The sequence below is a fragment of the Ptiloglossa arizonensis genome, chromosome 3 (assembly GCF_051014685.1).
Source record: "Ptiloglossa arizonensis isolate GNS036 chromosome 3, iyPtiAriz1_principal, whole genome shotgun sequence".
Lineage (NCBI taxonomy): Eukaryota > Metazoa > Arthropoda > Insecta > Hymenoptera > Colletidae > Ptiloglossa > Ptiloglossa arizonensis.
In genome coordinates, this window is record NC_135050.1 from 1204267 (window position 1) to 1229436 (window position 25170).

The window sequence follows — 25170 nt, forward strand, 5'->3', positions numbered from 1 at the left end:
ACATTAGTTGAGTTGCTTCGTGTTATTGTACACAATTCTTCATTTATCCAAATCTTTCAAGTTGGCTAATTAGGAGGGTTGTGTATTTAAAAGTTATCGATGGATAATTGTCTCTCGATTACGATTTTTAGAGTATGAAATATTTATTCGGAGAATTTTTGAATCGACGATCAAAGTGTCCGAAAATACCTGGACAAAATACGCGACGAAAGCACGCAAACATCGCTGAATATTCATCGACATCTGTCCACCCACGGTAGTCGTTCGATCTGAAAGTCACGTAGGCTCGGTGGGACATGGTCACCGTTTCAACGATGCATAATTTAATTCCGGCTCGAAGAGGAATCCGCCGAGTGCTCTAGAAGGAATTTAAATTGCTCCGTCTCGCGGCAGAATCCGGAATCAAAGGTTAAAGATCTTGTCCACGATAACGACCCCTTATCAAACATAGTTACATCTAACGTTCAGAGGTACCAAAATATCGTCGACTTGATGTCACTTAATTGGCGAATATTGACTCCAATAATTTCTTTTCAACGGGTCTCGAGCGAGGCGATTAAGCGCGACACGATGCACGTAATGGTGTACCAGATCAAAAATAACTCGGAGTTGCCACAGATTGCGTTTATTTTCTCCTGAGCTGTGCAGAAAATAAGACACCTATTTTCGAATCGGTCGTGTTACGCGCGTACTCGTGCATACGTCAAGTTCGTAGCCGCTTTAAAGAGACCGGGAGTCAAACGGTTCACTTTCTTGGTAACGTGAAACATTTAGACGGTGTACACTGTGACTCACGTGTATCCAGTAATACTTTCTCGTTATTACATCGTTTCGTCGAGTTTTTTTTAACACGATCACGATTGTAGTTTGGAATTTTCGTATCGAAATAAAATCTTTTTCCATATTTCGTATTCGAAGTCGAACGTTACCATGAAAATTCATCGAGTCAATTAACCTGGCTCACAAACGATGTTCGTGGGAAAATTTATAATCGGCAACACGATTAGCATACACATCGGATTAGCATACTGTTGTTTGCATTATTGATTAAACAAAGTTTCAGGGAATACTGAGATTTTTTATAATTTTAGGGGTGTATTTTATCCGTGTATCATCTATTATGGATTTAATCGTTGTTGCGTCTTGGAAGTAGGTGTCCACTGAAAGGCAACCGTTTACATAATCGCAAATGCTTATACTTTCTAGTCTGTCTGTGGATTTCAACGTTATAAAAATGTTTCGTAATGAGTAAATCTTATTGGTGAAAAAAAAAAAAAAAAAAGAAAAAACGCATCGTTAGCTGCATTCTTTCCGCACACTTGCTGTAATTTCTTTTCAGCTTTAAGTCAGTCGTATAATCGGACTACGAACGTAATCACCTGCACGGTGTCCAATCGTGTGTAACAGAAACGAGATCTGGATACCACAGTTGACCCGTAAAACTAGAAAAGTATGTCGTCTAGAGCGAGCATTATGACTGAGATTGAATTCGATTAATTTTGCAGCTAGATCAACCCGTGTTACTTCTATTTCTATTCGTCAGTGGTGTTTCATTATCCGCAATGCAGACGTACAACGACCTTATTCAGAAAAGTTGACCCTTTGTCAATCATAGCTACCGTATGTATTATTTAAAGGAGGCTTATGCGGTTGAAAATTGCTCGCAAGTAGTACACATTCCGAATCGCTATGCCAATAATAGGCATACTGCCACTTTCCCGAACTATGGTTAAACCTACAGTTCCTAATACAGTGAAGTTAGCATCTACTTGGATATTACGATTGTTTCTAAATTAAAAGTGATTCGAAAAGAAACATTATTTCGTAACGAAAGAAGGAAACCAAAAATGGTTTCTTAATCGTAAACGCAAGCTCGCATTGGAATTCATAAAAGGCAGTATCACCGTTTCGGTGTGGTATGATTAAAAATTCAATTCTCTCGTCAAAATACGCAATGTTCGGACGATCGCGTTTCTGCGAACGATTCGCAGTACGCATTGCCACGGCACAGGTATAAACACGTCGTTGGAATATACGAGAGAGATCATCATTCTCGCGTGTCCCTGCGCGACGGTGAGCATTCAGGTTCCGGTCGTTCTCTGTTTGGATATAAGCGAGGGAAAGATTGAGAGAACTTGAGGCGCGTAGTCCATGATCGACAACGGACGAGAAAAAGGAAAGAAAAATAAATGGCATAAAGAGAGACGGTTGGCGGTCTCGAAGGAAGGGATGCAGTCGGTGCGGCGGCATGGCATGGAACGGGGGGAGGGGAGATGAAGCGAGCGCGTGACAAGACACGTGACCGGGAGCACACGGTACTCGCGTGACCGGCCCCGTGACGTCACGCGCACGTGTCACATAGCGTGGTAACTGCTTGTTCCTCTCCTCCCTGAGCTCCGCAGCCCGGCGAACGTTCCTCACCTTCCATGCCCCTCCACGCGTTCACCACTCCGCGTCCTGATCAGTAGCGTCTCAAGCCCCCACTTCACCCTCTGTGTCGCAGACTTTCACCTGGGAAGTCATAATTTTTTTCTCTCTGCGCCTCACCCTCGCCACACCGTCGGTCCTCCGCGCGTTTTGCGTCGCGACGGGTGGATTTGCATCACGCGGAGACGTTACGTGACACGGTGATCCTCCTTGTCGAGGAACCAAGAAAACAGCTGGTTTCTCCTCGGCTATTGTCGAATCGTATCGGCGAGATATCAGAGAAATGGTAGGGTGAAAGCGTGTCCTCGAGAAATTTAGCCGGCTTGTACTTTGGCACTGGACAGCATTGTATCGGTATCGCATTCGGCGACTACGAGAATATGAAATCGTATTTGCCGTGTAGTAGCTCGTTGTTGAGGTTATCAATGTACTGTCTCTGCGATTCTCGAATTTCTGATACTGGTCAGAAATGTGTATATATATATATATCGTGCGCATGTCAGAATGCGAACATCGGACGCGCGTTTGTTTACACTCATGAGCGACAGCGTATAGTTAATGCAATATATACACACTGTTGTCGACTTGTCGCTCAGTTATTACATGCCTTTATTGATTTATGATTCAAACTTCTGCACGACACATAATCAACGTGTTGATTTTGCAAGAGTTTGTAACACAGAGGAAAAGCGATATTTTCGTAATAAAAATTAAATAATACATTAATTTAGGATGACGCAATGAATGAAAAAACGTGGTAGAGATGTGCAGCTGCGATCATGGACTGTCTGGTGACAGACTAATGTTGTAGATATAGATTAACATTCTTTGTTTTGGTTTTTGAACAATATAAATGTGCGCGTATCACTGAAGTTATTTCGAGATTGCTCTATCGATTTACACGTAATGTTATCAACACGTGATGCACCAAGAACAAATTGTCTTATCACATTTCGCAAAGCTAACGAGCACACACTCACCAACGCGTCGTTCAGATACCGTAGATTACACAAAAAATCAAACTACGTAACGATCACTTAGTTACTATCTTTCATAACAATATCGTGATTTCAATAAGAAGGTCGTCGAAATTGACCAATTTAACGACTGGTCGACAGCGACGAAAGAATGACTTTTGCAATTGTATCTAAACGATCGTATCGTATAAGGAGAAAAATGTGATATCATTCGTCGGGGTTGGGCCTTGAGTTACGTGGCTCCGGGATCGTTGGTTTCGCGCCTGAGACGGCTCTGGATCGCTCCCACCAGCGGCCTGCATGCCACACCGCGGCCCATCGCGAGAATCGAACAGGGCCGCGCATTATACGCGTAGTGTAACCTGCCAAGGAAACGACGCACGCTTGTATACGCCGCGATACGAACTGTTTAAACGATCCTTTATATTTTTGCTAATCAGAATTCTAACCACGAGCTCATACTATACGAGACAGCGCGCCGGGTAATAGATAGAGGGTGAGATAGAGGGTGCGTGCAATTGAACAAGGATTCGGACGAGCACGTAACGCGATCATTGGTCCAGGATAAACCCCGAGCGCCGCCGAGTATTGCCGCGTCAAAATTTTCAGAGTGCATTGCGTACGCACCCATAAAGACGTACCTATATGTTAACAGACACGATGATGCGCAAGTGAACGCACGCGGCTTGTTCAATTCTTACGGCCCTGCCGGTTAGTATATCGTGGAATTTCGCGGTCGAACGAGTCAACGGCCTTATCGTCGCTAGCGTTTCTTTCTGCTTGTTATCGCTTCTACGACAAGAAACGTTTCTTCGACTAATCGGCTGAGAATTCGGATTTAAAAACTCGATCGTTGCGTATACAGGGGTTCGCTGTGCCGTGGGACCGATCAACGATCGACGATTTCGAAAAGACAAATCGGGAAGCAGGAAGGAAGACAAAGAAGAAAAGAAGAGGGCGCCAGTACAGATATATCGGCGAGTGTGACTGGACGGAAAGACGTGGACGATTCCCAAGTACCGGCCTCCTGGTCCGTCGTGTCGTTACGAGTGTGTCAGTGAGTGTGCGGAGGCGAACCTAACCTAGTCGTCGGGTGCGCACTATCGATCAAGGAGCCATTGGTTTAAAGAGGACCCGACTCTTTTTTTCGGTTATACCGGCTATGTACGCGTAATCTCGCGATCAGTGAAAATACTTCTGTCTGTGCGTTCGTAAGTTTCCCGCTCAAGTATTACGAGTTGTTTTTCTGACGTGCATTTCGAGCGTGAATTCAAAGAAGATAGTTTTTCGATTTCCATTGTGAGAAAGGACGTCGAAAAAAAGGGAGGAAGTTAAAAGAAAACGTGGAGAGGAAACAACAGAAGGAAAAGCTAACGGTGACAACGAGTTGAAATCGGAAGTGATCGTGTTCGCGCAACGGAAGCGATTCTATGCTGCAAGATGATGGAGACACAGAATTATTGGGAGGACAACTCCGCTCATTCTATGCAAGTGAAATATGAGAGGTGAGTACTTGAAACATTATAAGCATTTAAAAAAAATCGTATTTGCTAGATGTTATCGCTTTTGTTAAAGAATTGAGCAAAATTTCTTTTTTAAGGACATTTTTTAAAGGACTCACTGTCCTTGGTTATTGAATCGAAAAACTACATGCGATCTTTTTTACGCGTCTGTATTATTTTGGTCGCGAATAATTGCGCGTAATTAAACGCTCGCACGCGACATGAATCACCGCTGCATTCTAGATTCTTTTTCAAGAGCAGACAAACGTTTCACGCGGTCAGCCTTGTCGAGATTATTCGGTCTAATACCGCCCGAAAATATTTACATGGACCTGAAAATATTTACGGTCTGCATCGAGGACGCTCGTTAAATAGGGTGAACCAGAGATGCGTGACTTCGCACAGAGACATGGGATTTATTACCGGTTTTATAGAAGTGAAACCGTCGAAATAAGCGACCGCAAAATAATTCAATATCGCGATTGGTCAAGCTTCACGAAAATGTTCAATCCAACATGTGACTCGCGGATTATGTAAGACCATCAACGTGATACGCAGACCATGTCTTGCTGTGTTGCGCGTATGTAGATCGAAGGCGACCAATCTCGCTTAATTAAGCAGTGATTCATATACGGTTATTCCGTTTTGATTAATCGATTCGCGCGAGATCAGTTTCCCGAATTTCTCCGAAGGTATTTATATCGTGAGATCGTTCTGCTCGAAACTGCACGAGCAGCGCTATGTCGATTCGTAAGAAAAATTAACGCGAATCCATAGGTTCCCCGGTATACGGAAAACTACCACGTTCGTTATCGTGAATACACAGGTGCTCGAATTTGAGGTCTCCCCTCTCATTCCCTGCTTCCCCGATACCACCGATCCTTCCTCGAGCCGTGGCATTGATAATTGAACCTCTATAGGGTGTTGTGGTTATTATAGTCTAGTGTTTTGTTGGTAAGTGAATGGTGCGGAAAAACGATAGTACATAATGTGAAGGTTGGTACCAGTTACAGGTGTCGGTGATAAATGTTTATTTATTTACTTATTTATTTATAAATGGGTATAAAAACCCATTAGTATTCAAAGAAAAAGAGTACACACTAACGAGTAATTTAGAAGAAAAACCGCAACAAGAAATAAGTATATACGTAACGATAAATACATTTATTTATTTACTTATTTATATATTTATAAACGGCTGTAAAACCCCATTAGGGTACAAAGAAAAAGCATATATATTAACGAGCAATTTACAAAATAACTATAACAAGAAACAGGTGTACGTATTACAATAAATTATAAACAAGATTTCTAAATGAAACTAATAACGCGGAAAAGTCGAGTATCGTAGCATATTTCAGTTTGCACTGTATAACGTGGAATACATTGGTTGGAACGTTTCAGAGTAATACTTAAAAACTTTCTGGAAAGGTATTTGAATACAAGGAGTCACGATTCGACGTTTAAACGCAAAGGGTTAACGATTCTAAAGATCCCCTTAAAATTGTCGCGTTCGTCGTTGTGTGAAGAAATGTGTCAGCGTTGCGTCCGTGTACTTAGGTGCGATGCTTCGGTATTAGTATCCACACTTCTCTTGGGTTAATAGACCCTACAAAGAAGGGTTTGCGTCGCACTTCCGTTTGTCGGTGCTTCTGCTGCAATTTGCGGCACCTACGACATCCCGATGACCTTACACTCTATCTCTGACATTCAGAGTGCTCTTTCCACGTATACGTACGTCTCGACTTTGAGAATTTCCCTTTTCCTTGCAAATGATTAAATACACAATGTACAAAGTGAACACGATTTCTAGAATGAAAAACGAGGAAGATGATTATACTGGATGCATATCAATCTCACTCGGAATCAACCTTACTTTTTATGTCGATGTATGCAGTATGCTCCGATAGTTGTATCGCATCATAACGGGAAAGAAGGGAGAAGGATGAGAAGAGTTAGCTTCGTTTTGAGTCCACTGTTTCATAGTCGACTCGCGAATAAGACTTCCAAAACAGACCTTGCCTTTGTTTTTAATTACTCGTTACAACGGTATTGTGTAACAAGTCTAACAACTGAACGTGCAACAAATTCGAAGGTTGATATTAAAACGGCGACCCGAGTTCCTTCGAGTTGTATCTAGCAGACCTTGCATCGGTCACAGATATTAGTTAGCAAATTGTTTGTTTGTGAACGCTATCTCGCTTGTCGTTCATTCGCACGAAAAATGCTGTATCACAATAACGTGACCACCGTGTATAGATACGGTTTGCTTGTATCATCTTGAAAGTCCGTACATTGCCAAAAAATTCATGGCCGCTCGAGAGATAAGATAGACGACGGAGGTCCCGTTCCTATCATCGAACGTTGGTGTCAATTAAACGCGCATATAGATATCGCGGCTCGCACGCTTGGCCGCGCGCGAGTAATCAATCGATTCGCCGGGAGATTTAAGGAGCGTTCGAGAATTCGCGAGTCGATCGGTACAGTGAACTGGCGAAATCGGCGAACGAGCGAGTAATCGTCGAACAATTACACAATTAATTGGCCGTGTACTGCATTCGTAACTTGTAATCGTTTGTGTAATAGACGCGTAATAAAATTGATACGAATTAAGCAAAAAGATAAGTCGACGTTTAGTGAAACGACACGACTCGTCTCTTATTGGATTACACAGAGCGCGTGATGGACGCAATTTTTCAAGGAAACGTGGCACGAGCCTGTCGCATTCATATTCGTGGCTTTTATTGTCAAGGGGAGTGACGTTTACACGCATTCAAGTTCTCCGTTCAGAAGCTCGAGCAACGAGTGATTCTCACGAGTTTGTCAGCACGGTCGATCGTAAACACTAGCGGGAGATCGAGAATAGACTGGAGACACGTTACGTATAGGATAATTCCAGGAACTGGAACTGGTCGTGGCTTTTTTTTTTCAGGAAAAATTGAATCAGGTGATCATACTACTTGGGCGCAAAGGCGGGAAAGTCTCTCGAAAATGGACGAATTTTTTTTATCGATTAATTAAACGATAACGAATATTAAATTATTAACAATTCTTAAGTTCGTACGAGTACTATTTATTCGGTGCGGCTATGTGGTAATTTATCGCGAAAATATTAAGAAGAAAAAGAAATTTATCGGGTAAACAAAAATATACAAACAAGCATCGAAATATTCTTTGATTTCAATTGCAATCTATTCGGCCGAATGTTTCATTACTACGAACTTCTTTTGATATATTTTTATTTTTATATGGAAACTTGTAAAACTTCTCGCACGAATTTCTTGTATCGATTTTGACGTTTAATGTAACGTTCTAATTGGTAACTGTGTTTTGCTCGAAGTTCGCAACTTGCACATTGAAAGCACACGTTCGGTGAACGCATTAATACCCAACGAGGACAAAGTATGCACGATTTTTAATCGGGACAATTTGCGTTAAATTCGAGCAGCGGAACAAACTGTAAAAAAGAAAACGAAACTATTCCGTAAAAATCGGAATATATGGTCAATTTAGGTCAGAGGAAAATGTGCGTTTTATTGATACCGAAGTAACGACGTCTATCTTTTTCTGACTGTACTTTTTTTTCGCAATATGCAACATTGAATGGAATTTTCACCGCACACGTCGATTCTTATCGTTATTCCGTGTAAAAGAGTATTAAGATAAGAGTATGGAAACGTGAATAGTTCACGAGGTTTTGAAATAAAGTGTGCACGGTAAGCAGTCGTTGTCCTTTAACTACCAAAGGGGTGGGCGGTCTAATAAATTTGTCGAAATTTTTTATTCACTATATAAATATAGGATTTATTAAACAACTTGTATTTCCAAATATTCCGTAAAATATTATTGTACGTGTTTTTACCTTAACCCTGTCAATACCAAGGTAAAAATGTTTTCGTGTTAGATAAGATTAGCTCAGATAGTCGAATTTGATAATTGAATCGATTAATTAATATAATTCACTACAACTTAACCAGGTTGACATTTAATAACGGTATATCGTTGAATTACTTAATTTATACCTCGTATAACATTGTCATCGCTTTCTCTTTGTATTATTTAGTTTCTCTTTCCACTGCGTATCTGTGTGCAGTAAAGACGTATTATTATTATTATTATTATTATTTTTACTATTGTAATTCGAATCGGATAATATCGATCTGTGGCACAATTCAAAGGCAAAGTGCATCGGATTGGATCTTGGCTGCATAAAGGTACTTGCATAAGTAGAATCACGAAAAGAATCGGTTTATGCAATCGAAGTTACGTAGGAGTGAGAGCTTTTCGAATGTCAAATGTGAGTGAAATGTTTAGAAAATAAGGAATCGAGGAATGGGGAGCGCGTGTAATGCATGAATCGTGGCTGAGAGCGAGTGTGCAGTTGCATGTGGGCGGTGAGACTTTTTAAGGGTGCTCAGAGTGCAGTGAGGATCAAAGAGTTTAAAGTTACAATTCGGTAGCAGCGTAGTACAGTCATAGTTACGCTTATTTCATCGTTACTATTGCACACGATATACATTCTAATAAAAATCACTCGTAAAATTGCTACCTTGATTTAGAACGTTCGTAGAGAACGTCAAAAGTAACTTTTCCTCTTACACAATACCGATTTAAAAGAAATCGGTAAACAATTGTAGTCGGTACGTGCGATATCGTATCCGTGAAGAAGAATACACAGTCACAGAAAGATACATCTTACAAAAACGTGCAACATTTTCCAGAAGATCACACTGCTTTAAACAGAGTTGATCCATAGGTGGAAACAATCACGATCGATCTTCTCGAATTTTATCGTTGGAGTATTTCAACGTTATTTCAATTACCCGGATCGAATTTTTTTCGTATCGAGTGATCGAGCTACTCGAACAATTCGAGGCACTCGAACTTTCGTAGCCACTTGAATGTTTGCAATTACTCGATATTTTTGAGCCGTCTATAGTGACAAGGGAAAGAGTTGCAACGTTACGAGAAGAGTGGGTACAAAGTACGAAATTACATTACGATAAATTCGAATCGGACTTATTAAGTGAAATGACGTAAAACTTGCGAGAACGAAACGGTGTAGATAGATAGTGTACGCGCGGTTTCAACGATCGATCGAGAGCGGAGATTACAAAACGCTCGAAACAATGAACAGACGCGCGTTAAGTGTTAACGTTTCCGCGTCAGAGTATTCGTACACATGTCCCTGGATCGCGTTTCTTCGATTGCACGGGACAACTCCACCGAGTACACCGTCCCAGTTGGTAGAATCACCCTGTACATCGAGGAACGAGGGCCGCGCTGACGGCGCTCGCAGCAACCGGGCAATTTCTTCGGGCCACGCTATAGAACACGGTTTCGCATCTTGGCCGCTTGAACCGTCGCATCGGCCATTGACACCGGAGATCGATCCGCACGGATTCATTTGAGCACCGTCTGTACAGCGCGTGAACGTGTACGCGTACGTTGGTGCCCGGTCGCACGACAACGATTTAACTTGGAAATCGAACGACTTCTTTCTTCCTCCACTTCGTCTACTTTTTTCCTTTTTCTTTTCTTTTTCTTCCCGTCCGCCTCTGGAGGTGCTGCACCGATTCTTTCGCCCGAGATCGGAGCTCGGTGGTACAGTCGGTGGTACGAATAAACGAATCGGCGCGATCGTTCGCGGTACGACGCGAGGGATAGGATGAAATCATCGTTTTAAATCCGGGTGAAATAATGACGTTGCATTATCGAATGCTCGTTGTTTCGCAGCTTCTCCAATTTTAGATAATGACGCGCTACTACAGGGTGGGCCAACTTGGACCGATGCGAAACGTATGTAAATAAATGTTAATCTGTTCAATAATTTTAACTCGTTCCTGCAGTGGGTATCGATGGTGATCATTGTAAATTTTTGTAAAATTCTTTATAATCTGCGAAAAATAATAATAACGATTAAACCCTACAAAAGTTTTGTCGAACGATAAAATTTATTGAACGGTACTACATTGAACGGTGCTCGATAAGTTTTGTCGTTCGATAAAACTCTATTACAAGAAACTCTGCGACACCGCGCATAAGTACTCAATTCTGATTAATCGGTAATTCGAGCGAGCGCTAATAATCCGTGTCCGCCATTATCGAGAGTTCGGTCGACGCGAAACAATCGACTCGAACCAGCAAGACCGCGTCACAAAAACCGACGCAAACGTTTTCGGGAACGTGCGAGTAGGCGTGTACGATGCTTTTTCTGACTTGTGCGGATGGTACTGTGCGCATTTACCGGGTTCGCTTTGAAATTCGAATTGTATTCGTCTTTGGTTGAATTACCGAATGTCGCTAAACGTAGAAAGTTTATTTATCCAAAGTTCGAATCCATTTTATCCGATATATGCATATCAATGGTAGGAAGAGTCGGTTGGTATCTCGGTTACTATCGATTCTATCGCAAATTTTTATCGAACAAAAACCTGACAAACTTTATCACCGACAACTTCTGTCATGCGCGTTTGCGCTGAGAAAGCAACGCTAATCGAGTTATCGTAAATTTACGGTTGGCGCTTCCCAACAGACTTTTTTATTCGATACGCTCGGTATCTTGGTTACTATCGATCCTATCGAAAATTTGTACGAAACGAAGAATTTATAAATTAGTAGACGAAACGTAGCGTTTCTGTCTTCATAATATTACTTAGAACGAGGATAAATCGTTTTTATAAACGGAATAGGAAAATGATTCTTGAATCGAACTTCCTTATTGTCTGTATTTATCGTTCCACTTTTACCAACAATGGTCGAGTAACTTGAAGTATCACGTAAGAAATTTAAATTTCTCAATAAGATCCCGACGGTGTCATCTATTGGACGATGCATCGTTTTATTTCACAGATACTTGCTATAGCTTCTTTCGAAAGCACATCTACTCAGCCAAGTACACGTTACCAAATTTTTACGACGAGAATCAACGATTGTATTAATAAGTATGATTTCGTACGTCGTTGGACGACTTAGGCAATTTACTACACAATGCTTTCGTCTTAGTGTTTTCAATCATCCTCGGTATACGAAATAACGTTTATTTCGTATAAAAGTGCTAAGTATTACATTTTTTATTTTCAAGATTAAAAATTTTATTTTTAAATTATTATAAACTTTTATTTTTCCGTTTTCACTCACTTTTTAAATATTTTGTTTTAGATTTATAACAAACATTATTATACGGAAGATGTCGCGAAAAGTTGAGTCAAAAACGTTGTATAATAAATTTCTCGGATCAATCGACCAATAATTTGCGAAGTCGGAAAACTTTTATCTTAGTAGAGGAAACGTTGGATTTTAGTCAACGTAATAGTCAACAGGTTGTGAAACTTCATAAATATAAACAGTGGTCCGCGTTAGATACAAATTTAAATCAAATTTATATTCATCTGAGAAACTTCGTAATTTCATTAGTAATACTGTTACGAAGATTAAAGAAAATAAAATTTGAATTCAAGTGACGAGTAAATGAAATTCAATCCATTGTAAGTATCTTGTCGCTCTCGCTGAAGAAATATAAACATTTGTTTGGGACGACTCCTTTATCGAAAACCGATGTAAAAATTGTTACTTGACAACGGGAACTAATTTCTCAGTAATAAGACAGCAATTTCAAGGATTATCTATCTATATCGTTTATTCGAATATTTTTATTTATAAATAAGACTTAGGTGGGGCTCGTCAAATCAATCGGTTAACACCTTATAAAGATACGTTATTTCTCTCGTGCACAATATTTCTCAAAGATTATTCATTATCGCTTGTATCTCTAAAATTGTTGAAGAATCGATCTTAATTTAGCGACAATGTTAACTCGAAAAGAACCGTACAAATACAATATAAGAAGCAATACAAGTAAACGTATAAATCAGAAAGTCAAAGGGTGGCCTCGGTCAATGTTTCATATATTAGTAGATATTGCTGCACGAAATGCATATTCTTTATTTATAACGGTCCATCCGGATTGGACTGTTTCCAAAATGAACGGGCAAAGGATCTTCTTACAGGAGTTAGCCAATGAAATACTTAAAAAGCAAATTGATGACAGAAACTTGGACTCGATTGGATTGCAAAAGCGTGTTAATGCGTACCGTAGTAAATATAAGAGGCAAGGGACTAAAAACAAAACTAACGAAACACGAGTTTCGACTGGAAGGTGCCGGAAATGTGTAACAGAAACGACACATAAAGGAATAAAATGTTATATTTCCAAAGCGAAATCGTGTCACAAGAAACACACAGATGAATCCTTCCACTTATGTAGATGAATTGAACAAACGAGCACGGTAAATTCGTTTCGAGTTTGTACGATATCGTTGTACAAAAAAATTCCTCCTATATAGGCACGAGTGATCGCGACGATTGACAAAATTTAATACGTTTCTATTTGTTCGTTTCACTTCTTTACTGACGCGTGACACTGCGATTACTTTTCCAATATTTGTTCCCAGAAGTTGTTTTACTCCCTCGGCCGTTAACGTGACGTAGTCAGAGTCCTTCTAGGGTTAAACCGAAGTTACGGAGGCAGGCGGTTGGCATTACTATTCATTCAACCCTCGTAGTATTCGAGAATGGCTGCCGCCTACGGCTTCTCATTTTCCAAGGTTCGCTCGAAGCGAATCGTAGCTCGTTGCATGGCCACGTGCTTGCGCTTCTCTGCTTTCGGTCACGTAGGCATGCATCGTTCTTTCTCTCTTGTGCGCGAGAATTCGCAAACATAAGCCGACATTATCGATTGGCTCGTTAAGATGTCTGCAGGTGTTCTATATTTATCGAAGGAATGCTGCAACCGCGTGCGTGCGCATATTTTTTTTTTTTGCTCACACTTTTTTCTCTTCCTTTTTTTCTTTTTTTTTTTACGTAATTTTCCCTCTCTCTTTCTCTCTTGTAACACGTGCTTGGCCGTTTGAAGAGGATCAGGACAATTGGATAAATGTATTTAAACCGATTCGTTCCGGGTGTTCGACGATACACGGCGGTAATACGGTAAAGCACCTGCATCCTCGAACAATAGTGGCGCTCATATATGGAGGTCGTTGCAGCGGAGAAGGGAATTGCATCGATCAACGATAAATTATGGCTGCGTGAGATACCGGCGTCAATCCGACCGACAATGACCGCCGTTGCATCGAACGCAATAAACATCTCTCCCTCCCTCCTCTTCCCCCTCTTTTAGTCTATTTCTTTCTCGAATAGCGATGTGTAAACGCAAACTCGATCTCGTGCTTCTTTTTCTTCGGCTTGACACAGATATTTCCCCCGTTTACGTTTCTGCTTATCGTAAATCGAAACGAAGGTCCTTCGATATGCTCGCGGAGCGTTTCAATCGTTCCGTGTACCAGTCTCGATCCTCTTACCACTTTGATGCGCGAAATCGTTTCGAATCGGCGAAGAACGCGACCGGTAAACCGTGAACACGTGATATCGATGAAATTCGAACGCAACCTGCAAAACGTTTTCACCGTGTATTTGCGGTACGTACGCGAAACGACGCTCGCGTGTGTCGATTTACCCAGGTGTTTCCCAGGTTGAGTCGATAAATGTCTAATCCGAATCTTGCGAACGGTATTACGTATAGAGAGAAAGATCAGTCCCAGGTTAGAGGGACTACGGTACCACGTGCAAGTGGAACGTGGACAGTGTCGATTAATCTTTGTTCGATAGTAGACTTCACGAAGGTTGACCGAATCGTCCGAGCCGGTACGACCGGTAATCCCTTCCATGATCGACCTTTCGTTTCAGAGAAATATCGATTTTTTCTTCGACTATCTCTCTCCCGTCGTTTCCTTAAATGTAGGAATGTTTGTTCCGAGAGAACGTAACGATTCCGTGGGAAAAATTTCAATTACGAACGCAAGAGGGATTAGATAGGAGGAGTAAACAAAACAAGAGGTCGCTGAGCTATCATTTTGATTTTGTACGTGTAGAATGATTATCGAAAGAACGCTACGAACAACGACCGTGTACCTTTCCTTTCACAAAATCGCGAGTTAATGATATCACGTGTCGTCCCACGCACAAATTTATTATTTTACGGCACAATTGAAATTTTCCACTCGCGGAATCTTTTTTGCGTCTTAAGAGGGTATGCCAAAAGCGTTCGTCCTTTATTTCTACCGCGGATGATATCACATATGCGACAAACAAATCTCAAGAACGTCTTCGAGGTTGCGCTGATCAATGTTCGACCATGGCATCCGTTTCTAACTGTGGAAATTGCGATCGTTGTCGAAGTAACGCGAATTTGAAATAATTCGCTCGGAACTGCTTTCGATTGAATTGATCGATTCTTTTTTTATAACATACGGTCAACATCTTTAAATAATAAGATCACAAAAGCGCGGAACAAAGGTATTAGCGATTGTCAGTATTTTTGAACTCTTTGAGTGGAAACGACGAGTCTCGTTCGCGCGAGTTCTCCGTGCCAAACTCAACATTGACGGGCTATACCCGCCATAATATTCGACGTGTTTAGTTACAATATTGGGAGTTTCTGCAAACAAGGTAGGTATTTGAAGCAAATTACGAAATAATTCTACATTGCATTTGTTTATTGTAGACGACAGTGTAGAGCGTACTGTTTCGCGACAATTGCGCGCGCAGAGATCGATCGATCGAAACGCGAGATTTTAAATATTTCGAACGAAGGAACATTCGATGTTTCGCCACTTTGGAAATAAAGAGCTCGTATCGTTCCACGGTTAGAAAAAACCACAGTTTAGGTAACAAAATTGGACGACTACTTATCGAACAATCTAATACGATCGTCGAGCTTTCGTGTGTTTGGTCACGCGTTAATCTTCGTGCAACGACTTCCGGTTCACCCGTGAAATTATGAAAGCCGGACAGTTGGCTGAGTCACGAGTAGTTCAAACGTATCAATTAATAAAGGAATTTCCCATCGGGAGTAACACGTGACGCGAGGGGAACCTCGGTGTTTCGTTGGGCAGCCTCGCTCTTGTGTACACGCATCTTTCGTCATAATCCGGCGTTTACGACGCTCGGAGATAATGGTTTCGGACCGAGGAGAAACGGGCGGAAAATTTCGACGATAAAGCGGTACGTGTCGCGATAAGGTTCCAGCCGTAGCGCCGCGATCCAATTTCATCGCTACTCACGAAAATTCCGTTCCGCTAACAACGCGTCGTTTATTGCTTTTTATTGGCAATAGTCGGGGCCCATGGCCTGCGTAATTCCGACGACGTGCTTCGAGGGACGTTCAGTGTCGTTGGAGAAAAAGTGAGAGTTACCTTGGCTGTCCCCACTGCTCGTGTTCGAGTGTGTGCGCGTGCGCGTGCGCGTGCCCATGCGCATTCGTGTGCGCGCGTCGCGAGGGACTTCCATGCCCGATGAATGCGCGTGCACACGTGTGTGAGTGGGCGTGGAAAATAGTACAGCGATTTTATTAGTAGCGGGAAGGATGATTCATTGCGGAAAACTTTAAATTGTTGAAACGTAGGAGAATGCGGTGAGATGAACATTTCGCGTCGGTGTCTCTACGCACTTGGTTGGTTCCATGCGACAATGTTCGATGACGTTCGTTCTAGATCATTCGCGTTGTTGATAGCGTCGCGCTCGTAAACACGGGAAGTATTCCTCTTGAGTTACTACAGGGATTATTGCGGATTTTACGTCTACGCATTAAGAGCTTCGACGTTGTTTGTTTTCTACAGAACTGATGTAATGCTCGGAACTCGTGTTTGTCTTTTGCACGAGTTATTGCAGAAAGTCTTCCGGATTTCTCGTCGATACAACATTGGTTTGATTGTCTATGGATTAACGGTGGTTACATTGTACGAAACTAACGTAACCCGTCTAATTTTTGTTTTATTAACGTTGTAAAATATTTTCCAAGTACTCGTGTTCATTTTTTACACGAGTTTCGTTTTTGATACGATACATCGATGGCGGATAAAAATAGAGTCCATCCGGTTTATTGGTTTCGTTCTACTGTACAATCATTGGGAAAAATATTCGATCGAATAAAACGATTCGTATTTATCCTTATTTAAGCTAGTTTAACGATTTTTTGTAAATGAAAATAATAAACGTGCAGTATATATTGTATAATCTTAGATAAAGCGAGTTTTGAAAGACTGGTTCGAATGGCTGACGTGATTCCCGTCATTCTGCTTACGCGAAACGAAAAAACTAAACAGCATCTTGATCGGTACAAACGTGACTATGACACGAACTATGCTGGAAAAAATTTCAAAGATTAAAAAAATAGGGACTTTTAAAGTGCGAATATCAATTTTTCCTGTCTTCGTCGCCTATATCGTGCTAGCAAAAATTGAAAAACATCAAATTTTGAAATTTATAGTTCGTACAATAAAGGGATATCTACTGAAGTTTCTCTCGAAATTTGTAGAAATTGGTCAATTAAAACTTAAGATATATTTTCAGCCAGTTTAGAAAATGCAACTTCGAGAAAAACGCGTTTAAAGTTTTCCTTACGCAAGCTCCGAGCCGTACATTGCTCTCTTCGAACGTCTATAACTTCGTTAATTTTACAGACTCGAAGAAATCCTTTTGCATTGACATTTTCAAAGACGTATATTTCGAGAAAAGATACATAAAAAGAAAAAAGAAATCGATCTTTTCGAAATTCTAGACCGGAATACCTTTTTAGGTGTTAAAAATACGATGATTACTTTCACGAGAAATTCGCAAGACTCGTTTCGACAAAAGAAAGCAAGTCATCTGTGATCGTTAATTTTACGAACTTGAGAAAATTTTGCATGTACACGTATATCACGTAAAGATATACATAAAAAATGGAAACCGATTTTTCGAAATTCTAGACCGGAACATCTCCTTAGCGGTTAAAAATACGACTATTTTCACAAGAAATTTGCAAGTCTCGGTTTGATAAAAAAAAAAACAAGTCATCGGTGATCGTGCACGCGCGACTTTTCTTTCGTCGATTCGATGTTTTCGCCTTTTTAACCGTGGTCGGAGCGAGTCAAGGTTTCGGCTCGCGGCTACGCGAAATCGGGGTCGCCGCGGACAGATTTAACTGCGCCAGTGAAACTATTTGTAGGATTATGAAATGCACTCGGTGGCCGTTGCACGCGGGATAACGAGCCCGTGTTCTGTGTCCGTGGCGGTGCGGATGAAATCGTTTCTCACAGTCGGCTTGTTATTTATTAATCTTCGATTCGCTACCTAGAACTTCCCGCGAGCGCTCGAACGTTCTCGCGGACTCGCGCGCGTAGTATTTAGAACGAGCGGAGCGTTTGCCAAAGCGATTCGTCGATGTTGTCTCGGTGAGGATTGGGAACCGATGGTTCGCGAGAAGCGATAGAACGTAGAAAAAAATCGATGCAAAGCACACGACGAGAACGATCGTGGGCGCGAAAGGCGTAGAATTACTCGAGAAAATAGCTCTCCTTGATCAGATTCCGTTTCTATCGACGATATCGTTGTCGGGGGGGGGGGGGGGGGGGGGGGGGGGGACGACGACTCGAGGAATATGTTAAAATAAAAGTGATTTTCTATAACGATTTTCTATAAAATTTTTTTCCAACGTAAAACCTCGATGAAACTTTCCATCGTTTTCTATATAGATTCTCTAACATTTCAAGGTGTATAGTATAATTTTTTTTTTCGTTACAATTTATCGACGTTTCGAAATATAATAAATGTCATTCTCCATGTACCTTCCTGTCTACGGTGTACAGTTTAGTATTTTTTAACATCGATCTAGAATAAAGAATCAAATGAAATTTTTTTTCGCAGTAGAATTGCGCTTCGTATGAATCTCTCTCGAAATTCCAAAGAAATTTCAAAATCGTGTATTATCGTTAATCTTATATTTTTTAAACAAGATTTGGGTTCGTACGAAAAAGATTTCGTTTGATTTGTGATTCTAGATCGATATAAAAGAATGTTGAACTTCGCATCGTCGACAGGAAGGTCCATGGAGAATAATATTTATTACTTTGCAAAACGTCAATAAATTGTAACAAAAAAAGAAGCAATTTATAACTTGGAATGTTAAAGAATATATATGGAAATTGTCGGGAAGTTTCATCGTAGTTTCGTGTTATACAGAAATTTCCAAAAATTACTCTTAACGTTTTATCACGCGACACGAGAGAAAGACAAACGCCCGCAAACGCTCTAAACGCGAGTTTCTACCTAACCGACATTGGACAACGTACGACAACGTCACACCAGACAAAGCACAGTTCCATCGAGGCAACATTTAGGCAACGTGTCGTATGCAACAATGACGCTTATTTCAACGAATAGTTTTCTTCTCCGCCATCTTGTTTTTGTTTCCCTTTTCACCTTCGATTATTCATTAGCTATCACCGCTATTGTTTCTAAAGACACTATTGTAATTGATGTTGCTCCGGTGAAATTGGTTTCGTCGCATAACGCATAAAAGCAGGTGACTTTGGACGATACGAGTCGCCTAAGTGAAAACCCGCCTTTATTCGACAACTTGTTGTCACCGTGGATGATATTTCAGGGAAACGGGATCAATTGTTGCGCAATATGCGGGCCATTGCCTCGTCGAATGTTTTCTGTTTCGTAGGATAAAGAATGATCAACAAATGACGTGGCCATACGCGAAAGGTTTCACGCTTTCACTTTCGAAAAGATGTAGAATTGCATCGACTGTTCGATCCACGAAAGATGTACAGTCTGTCTCGCAAAAGCGTGTCGCTGATATTTTTTTAAATATGATTTTTTTCGTAAAAAACTTCACACAAACCGAGTACACGTCTAAAACACTAATACGTTCTTACTTTAAGAGGGAGTCGAATCTCCTCCATTAGCAATAATGGCTTGACATCTCCTTGGCATGCTTTCTATCAATTTTTTTGTCTATGTTACGGATAGCGATCTCCATATTTCACAAATATGGTCTACCAGGGTTCTTAATTTTAATATATTGTTTCCTTTTAAGTTTGTGCTTTATTAGGAACCATACATTTTCGTTTGTATTTGCATCAGGGGACTGGGACGGCTAATCCAATACGATAAGTGATCCGTTTGCCGTTTTCTATTCTCCACAGATGCGACTTCTGTGTTTTGGATCGTTATCTTCTTACAAAATCTACGCGTTTTCGGTTTGAACGAACCAACATTTCACCGATGAAAGAAGCACCCTTTAATACAGTTTCAATATTTACGCAACGAAAGTGTTGGATTTTTAGCAAAAAGTCCGAGGATCGCTTTCTCTGATGGTGATAGTTCGCTTTAAACCACGATTTGGAAAATCATCGACACTTTTCGTTTCCTTGTACCTATCTAACCACTTCTTAACGAACTGTGGTGACTTGTGCAAGTATTTTGTAGTACTTGCAAAACTCATTTTTGGCCCTTTTGTGCGACTACACAGGAAAACCGCCTCAAACCGTTTTGCGTACGCAGCACTCATCTCGGAAAGATCTGTTCTCGACAACGATAGAAACGAATTTGATAGATATTTAGCCAACGTGTATTCGAGAGGACCGTATACGTTTAGATGATCACGGTCTCCACTTCTGTGGGTGTAAAATTTGGAAAATAACCACGTTCTTCGCCGATACGTTCTTATAGGACAGATTGTAATATTGAATCGCGACTGGCAACTTCAACTCGCGAAAAAACACGGCGCACATCCGTGTTGAAGAGATCGAGTTTAGTTCGTGCAAAAACTTATTCGACCGTTAAAAACTCGCAAGATTTAGTTTACGAGAAAACGTAGTTCTACGTTGAGGAGTCCTAGTTTTAGCTCGTGGAAGGACACGGTACCACGTCAAAGTAATACCTCGAGCAGTGGAAACGTTCGAGTGGTTCGAAGGAATGAGAAAAATTGGCAAGCAGAGTTGAGAAAATTAGGCCAAAAATTTGTTTCTAGTCGATTCGTGTTCGATTTTTTATTTTCGACCCGATTTTGTCCGAAATAAAAGTCCTCTGCTTTCAATTTCACTCGTGGAGGAGTAAAACCACTCTTTCTATAGAGTTTTTCAATAAGAACGACGTAACTTTGAATCGTCACAACCGCATGTTTGTTATTGAATTGTCAGAGTCGTGTGATATTTGTATTCGGTAGTGCTTTGCAAATCGATCGAAAGACGGTTGCTAAGACTCGCAATTCGTCGTTTAGCGGAAAAAAATTCCAAGACACCGATTTGGTTGTCGATCGACTCGTTCCAACGTGTATCGACTAGATCAACGCGGTGCAAGAAGCCAAAAGAATATTTTCACTGGATGGGAAAATGTTAACGAGAATCCAAATTTATTGATTCCACGACGTTGTCAAGAATTGGGCGTTCCTTGGACTTTTGCATCACGTTTATACCTCTAAACGCAATCTTGATGAATTTATAAATAATATTGCACTTTGTGTACATTGTTATCGAATGTATTTTCATATAAAAGAAGTACCAGATTATCGTTCGTGGTTTTTATTTTACTTCGATTCCAAAATAACATTTTATTTTATTTCAATACCGAAATAATATTGTATTTTACATTCGATTACAAAATAATTTTTTATTTTATTTCATTTCGAAAGTTCTATCGTATTGGAAATCTCTTTAGATACGATTTAAGAAATAAGGTCCATAAGCAAGTATCGAAATTCTATCGCAGCTAGGAAAATTCGAATAGCTCGAAGCGTTCGACTTCTGTATAATATGGGTTCGTATAACACGGTAAACGAATTGCGACAATCTTCGCGTAACACGGTACAGACAGTTCCAAGTAAAGCAACACACGGGAATCCCTAGTTGTGTAAGCACCTCGATACGGATAAGCGCGTTATTACGCAGTGGTTTTGCGTTATTGCATCAATTTAGTTACTTTTAGAAATCACCGGTCGCATCGGTATCACTTCGTAACGAACAGTACCTTCACATTTTGCACGAGCTATAATTTATGTTATACGTGGACATATTGTATTCTAGGGAGAAAGAAAGATCGATCTCGGAGTAAGGGGAATGTGGTACCACGAGTGAGTAGAATGCGGACAGTGTCGAGTAATTTTTGTTAGTCGCTGGCCTTACGAAGGCTGATCAAAATGTACGGTTCGATACAATGCAGAATCCCTATTGGTTCGTTTTTTCGTTCTTCCTACTCGACTTGATTCGACAAATCGAAGAGAAATTTTAGAATCGAATCGTGTCTTGCGAAAAATGTTTAAGCCGAGTTGAGAATCGGTTTCACAGATATGGGGGATCTTGGTAATTAAAATTCGTTGCACACTTCTAGGTACAAATTTATGGTACTTGAAATTTAATTTGAAGCTTCGTTTCATCGGTAGATTGTATTATGGATCGAATATTGACCGAGTATCTTTGAAAAAATTTTAAAAAATTTGGATCTTCGTCCACTATACTTTGGTCATTTGACTCTCAATTTGTAATCAACGACCAAGAAATCTTTAAATTTTGTTTATAAGAAACGAAAAATTTCTCTAGTATAGCAGTAGATCTCACAAACTACTCTAACGAATTCTGAGTAAAAAAGTTCCAAGATCCGGTTGTCCTAAAACTTGACAGTTTTAAGATATTTTACTTCGTAGGTTCCGTTACTTTTATTACGAAACATGCGAAGATACGTTCGGTACTTGGAATGTAAACAAATAGCGGATAAGTAATAGGACGAACGAAATAAAGTATCCTAAAAACCGTAAGTTTTAGGACAACTGCATTTTATAGTATTTTTGTACTCGGAATTCTACGCCTCCACTTGTAAGAAAATCATTCTCGCTATATTATATACTTCTTTAAACCGTACAACTTTTGTAACATTTTCACGTATTGTTTCAAATAAGAAAGATATTCGAGCGGACGGACTTCGTGAGACGCACCGTAGGTAGACATAAAAATTCGGGCTTCAAATCCTACGAGTCGATGCGTAAACTTTCCGAAGCATAGTGAGTTAAAAAATGATATCCACCTTTTTGATATCCTAATACACAAGGTGGGATATTTTTCAACCCACCGTGAAAAATTAAAATAACTCCGTACAAGTGGCACGGTGAGCCTGCAAATATTTCATCTTGTAACGAAACATCCGGTCGAACGATTTAAAAAATGTTAGTTATTTCGTATCGTTTCACACGTTTAGCACCTGTGCCGCGAACGGTTATTAAACTTCGACTCCTCGAGCCGGCACGTATCCGTGAAATGAATTCTCGACTTACGAGAGTGTTCGCGATGGACGATTCGTCGCGAGGCGAATCATTTGTCGCGTTTTGTCTCCGTTCGAATTCGGAGCCAAGTCGTTTCGAACGCGAAGGACGCCAACAGAGGGGTCTCGAGAGGTCCTGAATTTTTGCGAACCGGAACGACGGAGCGCCGCGTCATTGGGCGCCGTGAAAGCGTCAAGTAGAATATTGCGTCACGGCGCAGACATTTTCGTGACTGTTCGCGTGTTTCGAGTGACGGTGAGTTCTCTACGGGGCCATAGGAGACGTGCAAACACGTAAGTGGACGTGGACGCGATAGACAGACGGTGTCTTGGGCGGCAGTAACGAACGGAGCCGAAGGGCGGGGAGCAGCAGGATTACCGACACGTATCGGCGAGTCAGGAGTCACGTTGCCCGACACGCGCTACGAGCTCGGCCCGATGTAGGTTAGTATTTTTCCGCGAGCGACCCGGTACATACGAATACGGGCGCAATGCGCGGCGTGTGCCGCGCCGGGCAAAACAATACGGTGTGTGACCGGCTATACCACGTCCTAGTAGCTGCCACTTTTACAGTCCCCCTACGATGTAACGCGATTAAGGTAAGACACGGGGCCGCCTCCGCGAGGTCCTCGACGCAACCTTACAAGGAATTTCCGAGACCATATTCCCTCCTGTCCGGTTTATCTCAGGACACGAAAGAAGTACCGTGTCTAGCGTACTCGATACCAACGATATTGTTACGCGAGAAGTTTTATCCTTTGACGACGGATAACACTCGACGGGAAATTGACAAAGTAGAGAATTGAAAAATTAATTCCAGTCGAACGGAAAGATTCACTCGGTGAGATTTGTTTCTGGATACGAAGGAAGTAGCGTGTCTAGCGTGCTCGATACTAACGATATTGTTACGCGAGAAGTTTTATCCTTTGACGATGGATAACACTCGACGGGAAATTGACAAAGTAGAGAATTGAAAAATTAATTCCAGTCGAACGGAAAGATTCACTCGGTGAGATTTGTTTCCGGATACGAAGGAAGTAGCGTGTCGTGCTCGACGATTAACGATATTTTTTACGCGAGAATTTTCATCGTTCGACAATGAATAGTAATACTCCGCTGAAATTTAAAAGAAAATGGTGGTTTGAAAAATTAATTCGAATCGAACGAAAGGGTTTACTCTGGCTTTCAAACGTTTGCCCTCGTAATCGGGTAAATGTTTTGTTTCGTGCATTTGCCACTAGATGCCCTCTATTCAACGCTTGCTAACAGTCGACTCAAAATACTCTAAAGCCAGGATCAAAAGTTTGCTGGGTCAGTTTGACCGACCATCAGCAGAACCTGAACGAAACACCAATTTAATAGGTCGTTCGATAAGTTAATAAAACTAGTTACTGTACCGATATTGTTACGCGAGAAGTTTTATCCTTTGACGACGGATAATACTCGACGGGAAATTGACAAAGTAGAGAATTGAAAAATTAATTCGAGTCGAACGGAAAGATTCACTCGGTGAGATTTGTTTCTGTACCGTTCAATAAGTTTTATGGAACAACAAATCTTATCGAACAACCTAGTATATTCGTAACAATTTCACGAAATTTTTGTTCCTATCTTGGAACTAAATTGTTCGACCGCTCGGTGTAGACGTCTTTTTAATTATCACTGTTATTTATCAGCATCGTTCTTTGAGTATAAAAGAACGGTAGGATATGCATATATGCACGATAGAAGACTCGTTGATTGGAAAAATTTAAATATATTCATAATCGTTGTCGGAAGCTGTGAAAACACTCGGTTAATTGGTTACTTCAGGTTTAGCGTTCTGCGTAAGTTAGATACGAATGACGTTAACGATCCAGACAAAAAATCTACTAAAGTGTCGTATAGATGTTTAGTAGATGCAGTAGTGCAATTGATCAGTAGTGCGAAAGAGTCATAAATATTGATCGGTTTATAAAGCACTTTAGAAACATATAACGAGAAGAGATTTCAAAGTAGAAGCGTTAGACGTAAGAATATTTCGTCCGTTTTGAAATTGTGGTTGATTTTTCTAAAACTTATGGCAGAACAGTGTCGCAAACCGAATTGCTCGTACCGGTGAAACCTATCTCGCTTTCCTTGAATTG

General features: G+C 40.8%; 1 protein-coding gene across 3 annotated transcripts in view; it reads left to right on the top strand.

The window, feature by feature from the left end:
- The first annotated feature begins 3752 nt into the window (after window positions 1-3752).
- Cwo (transcription factor cwo) overlaps window positions 3753-25170 on the top strand; it is an 86596-nt gene continuing 65178 nt past the window's right edge. Inside the window, exons 1-2 of one of the 3 annotated variants that reach the window (XM_076307646.1) lie at window positions 3753-4115; window positions 4270-4909. In XM_076307646.1, the coding sequence (XP_076163761.1) occupies window positions 4845-4909 (65 nt within the window). In that variant the 5' untranslated portion in view covers window positions 3753-4115; window positions 4270-4844. Of the gene's footprint in view, window positions 4910-25170 lie in introns of all 3 variants that reach the window. The other 2 variants (XM_076307645.1, XM_076307648.1) reach the window with 2 other exon arrangements.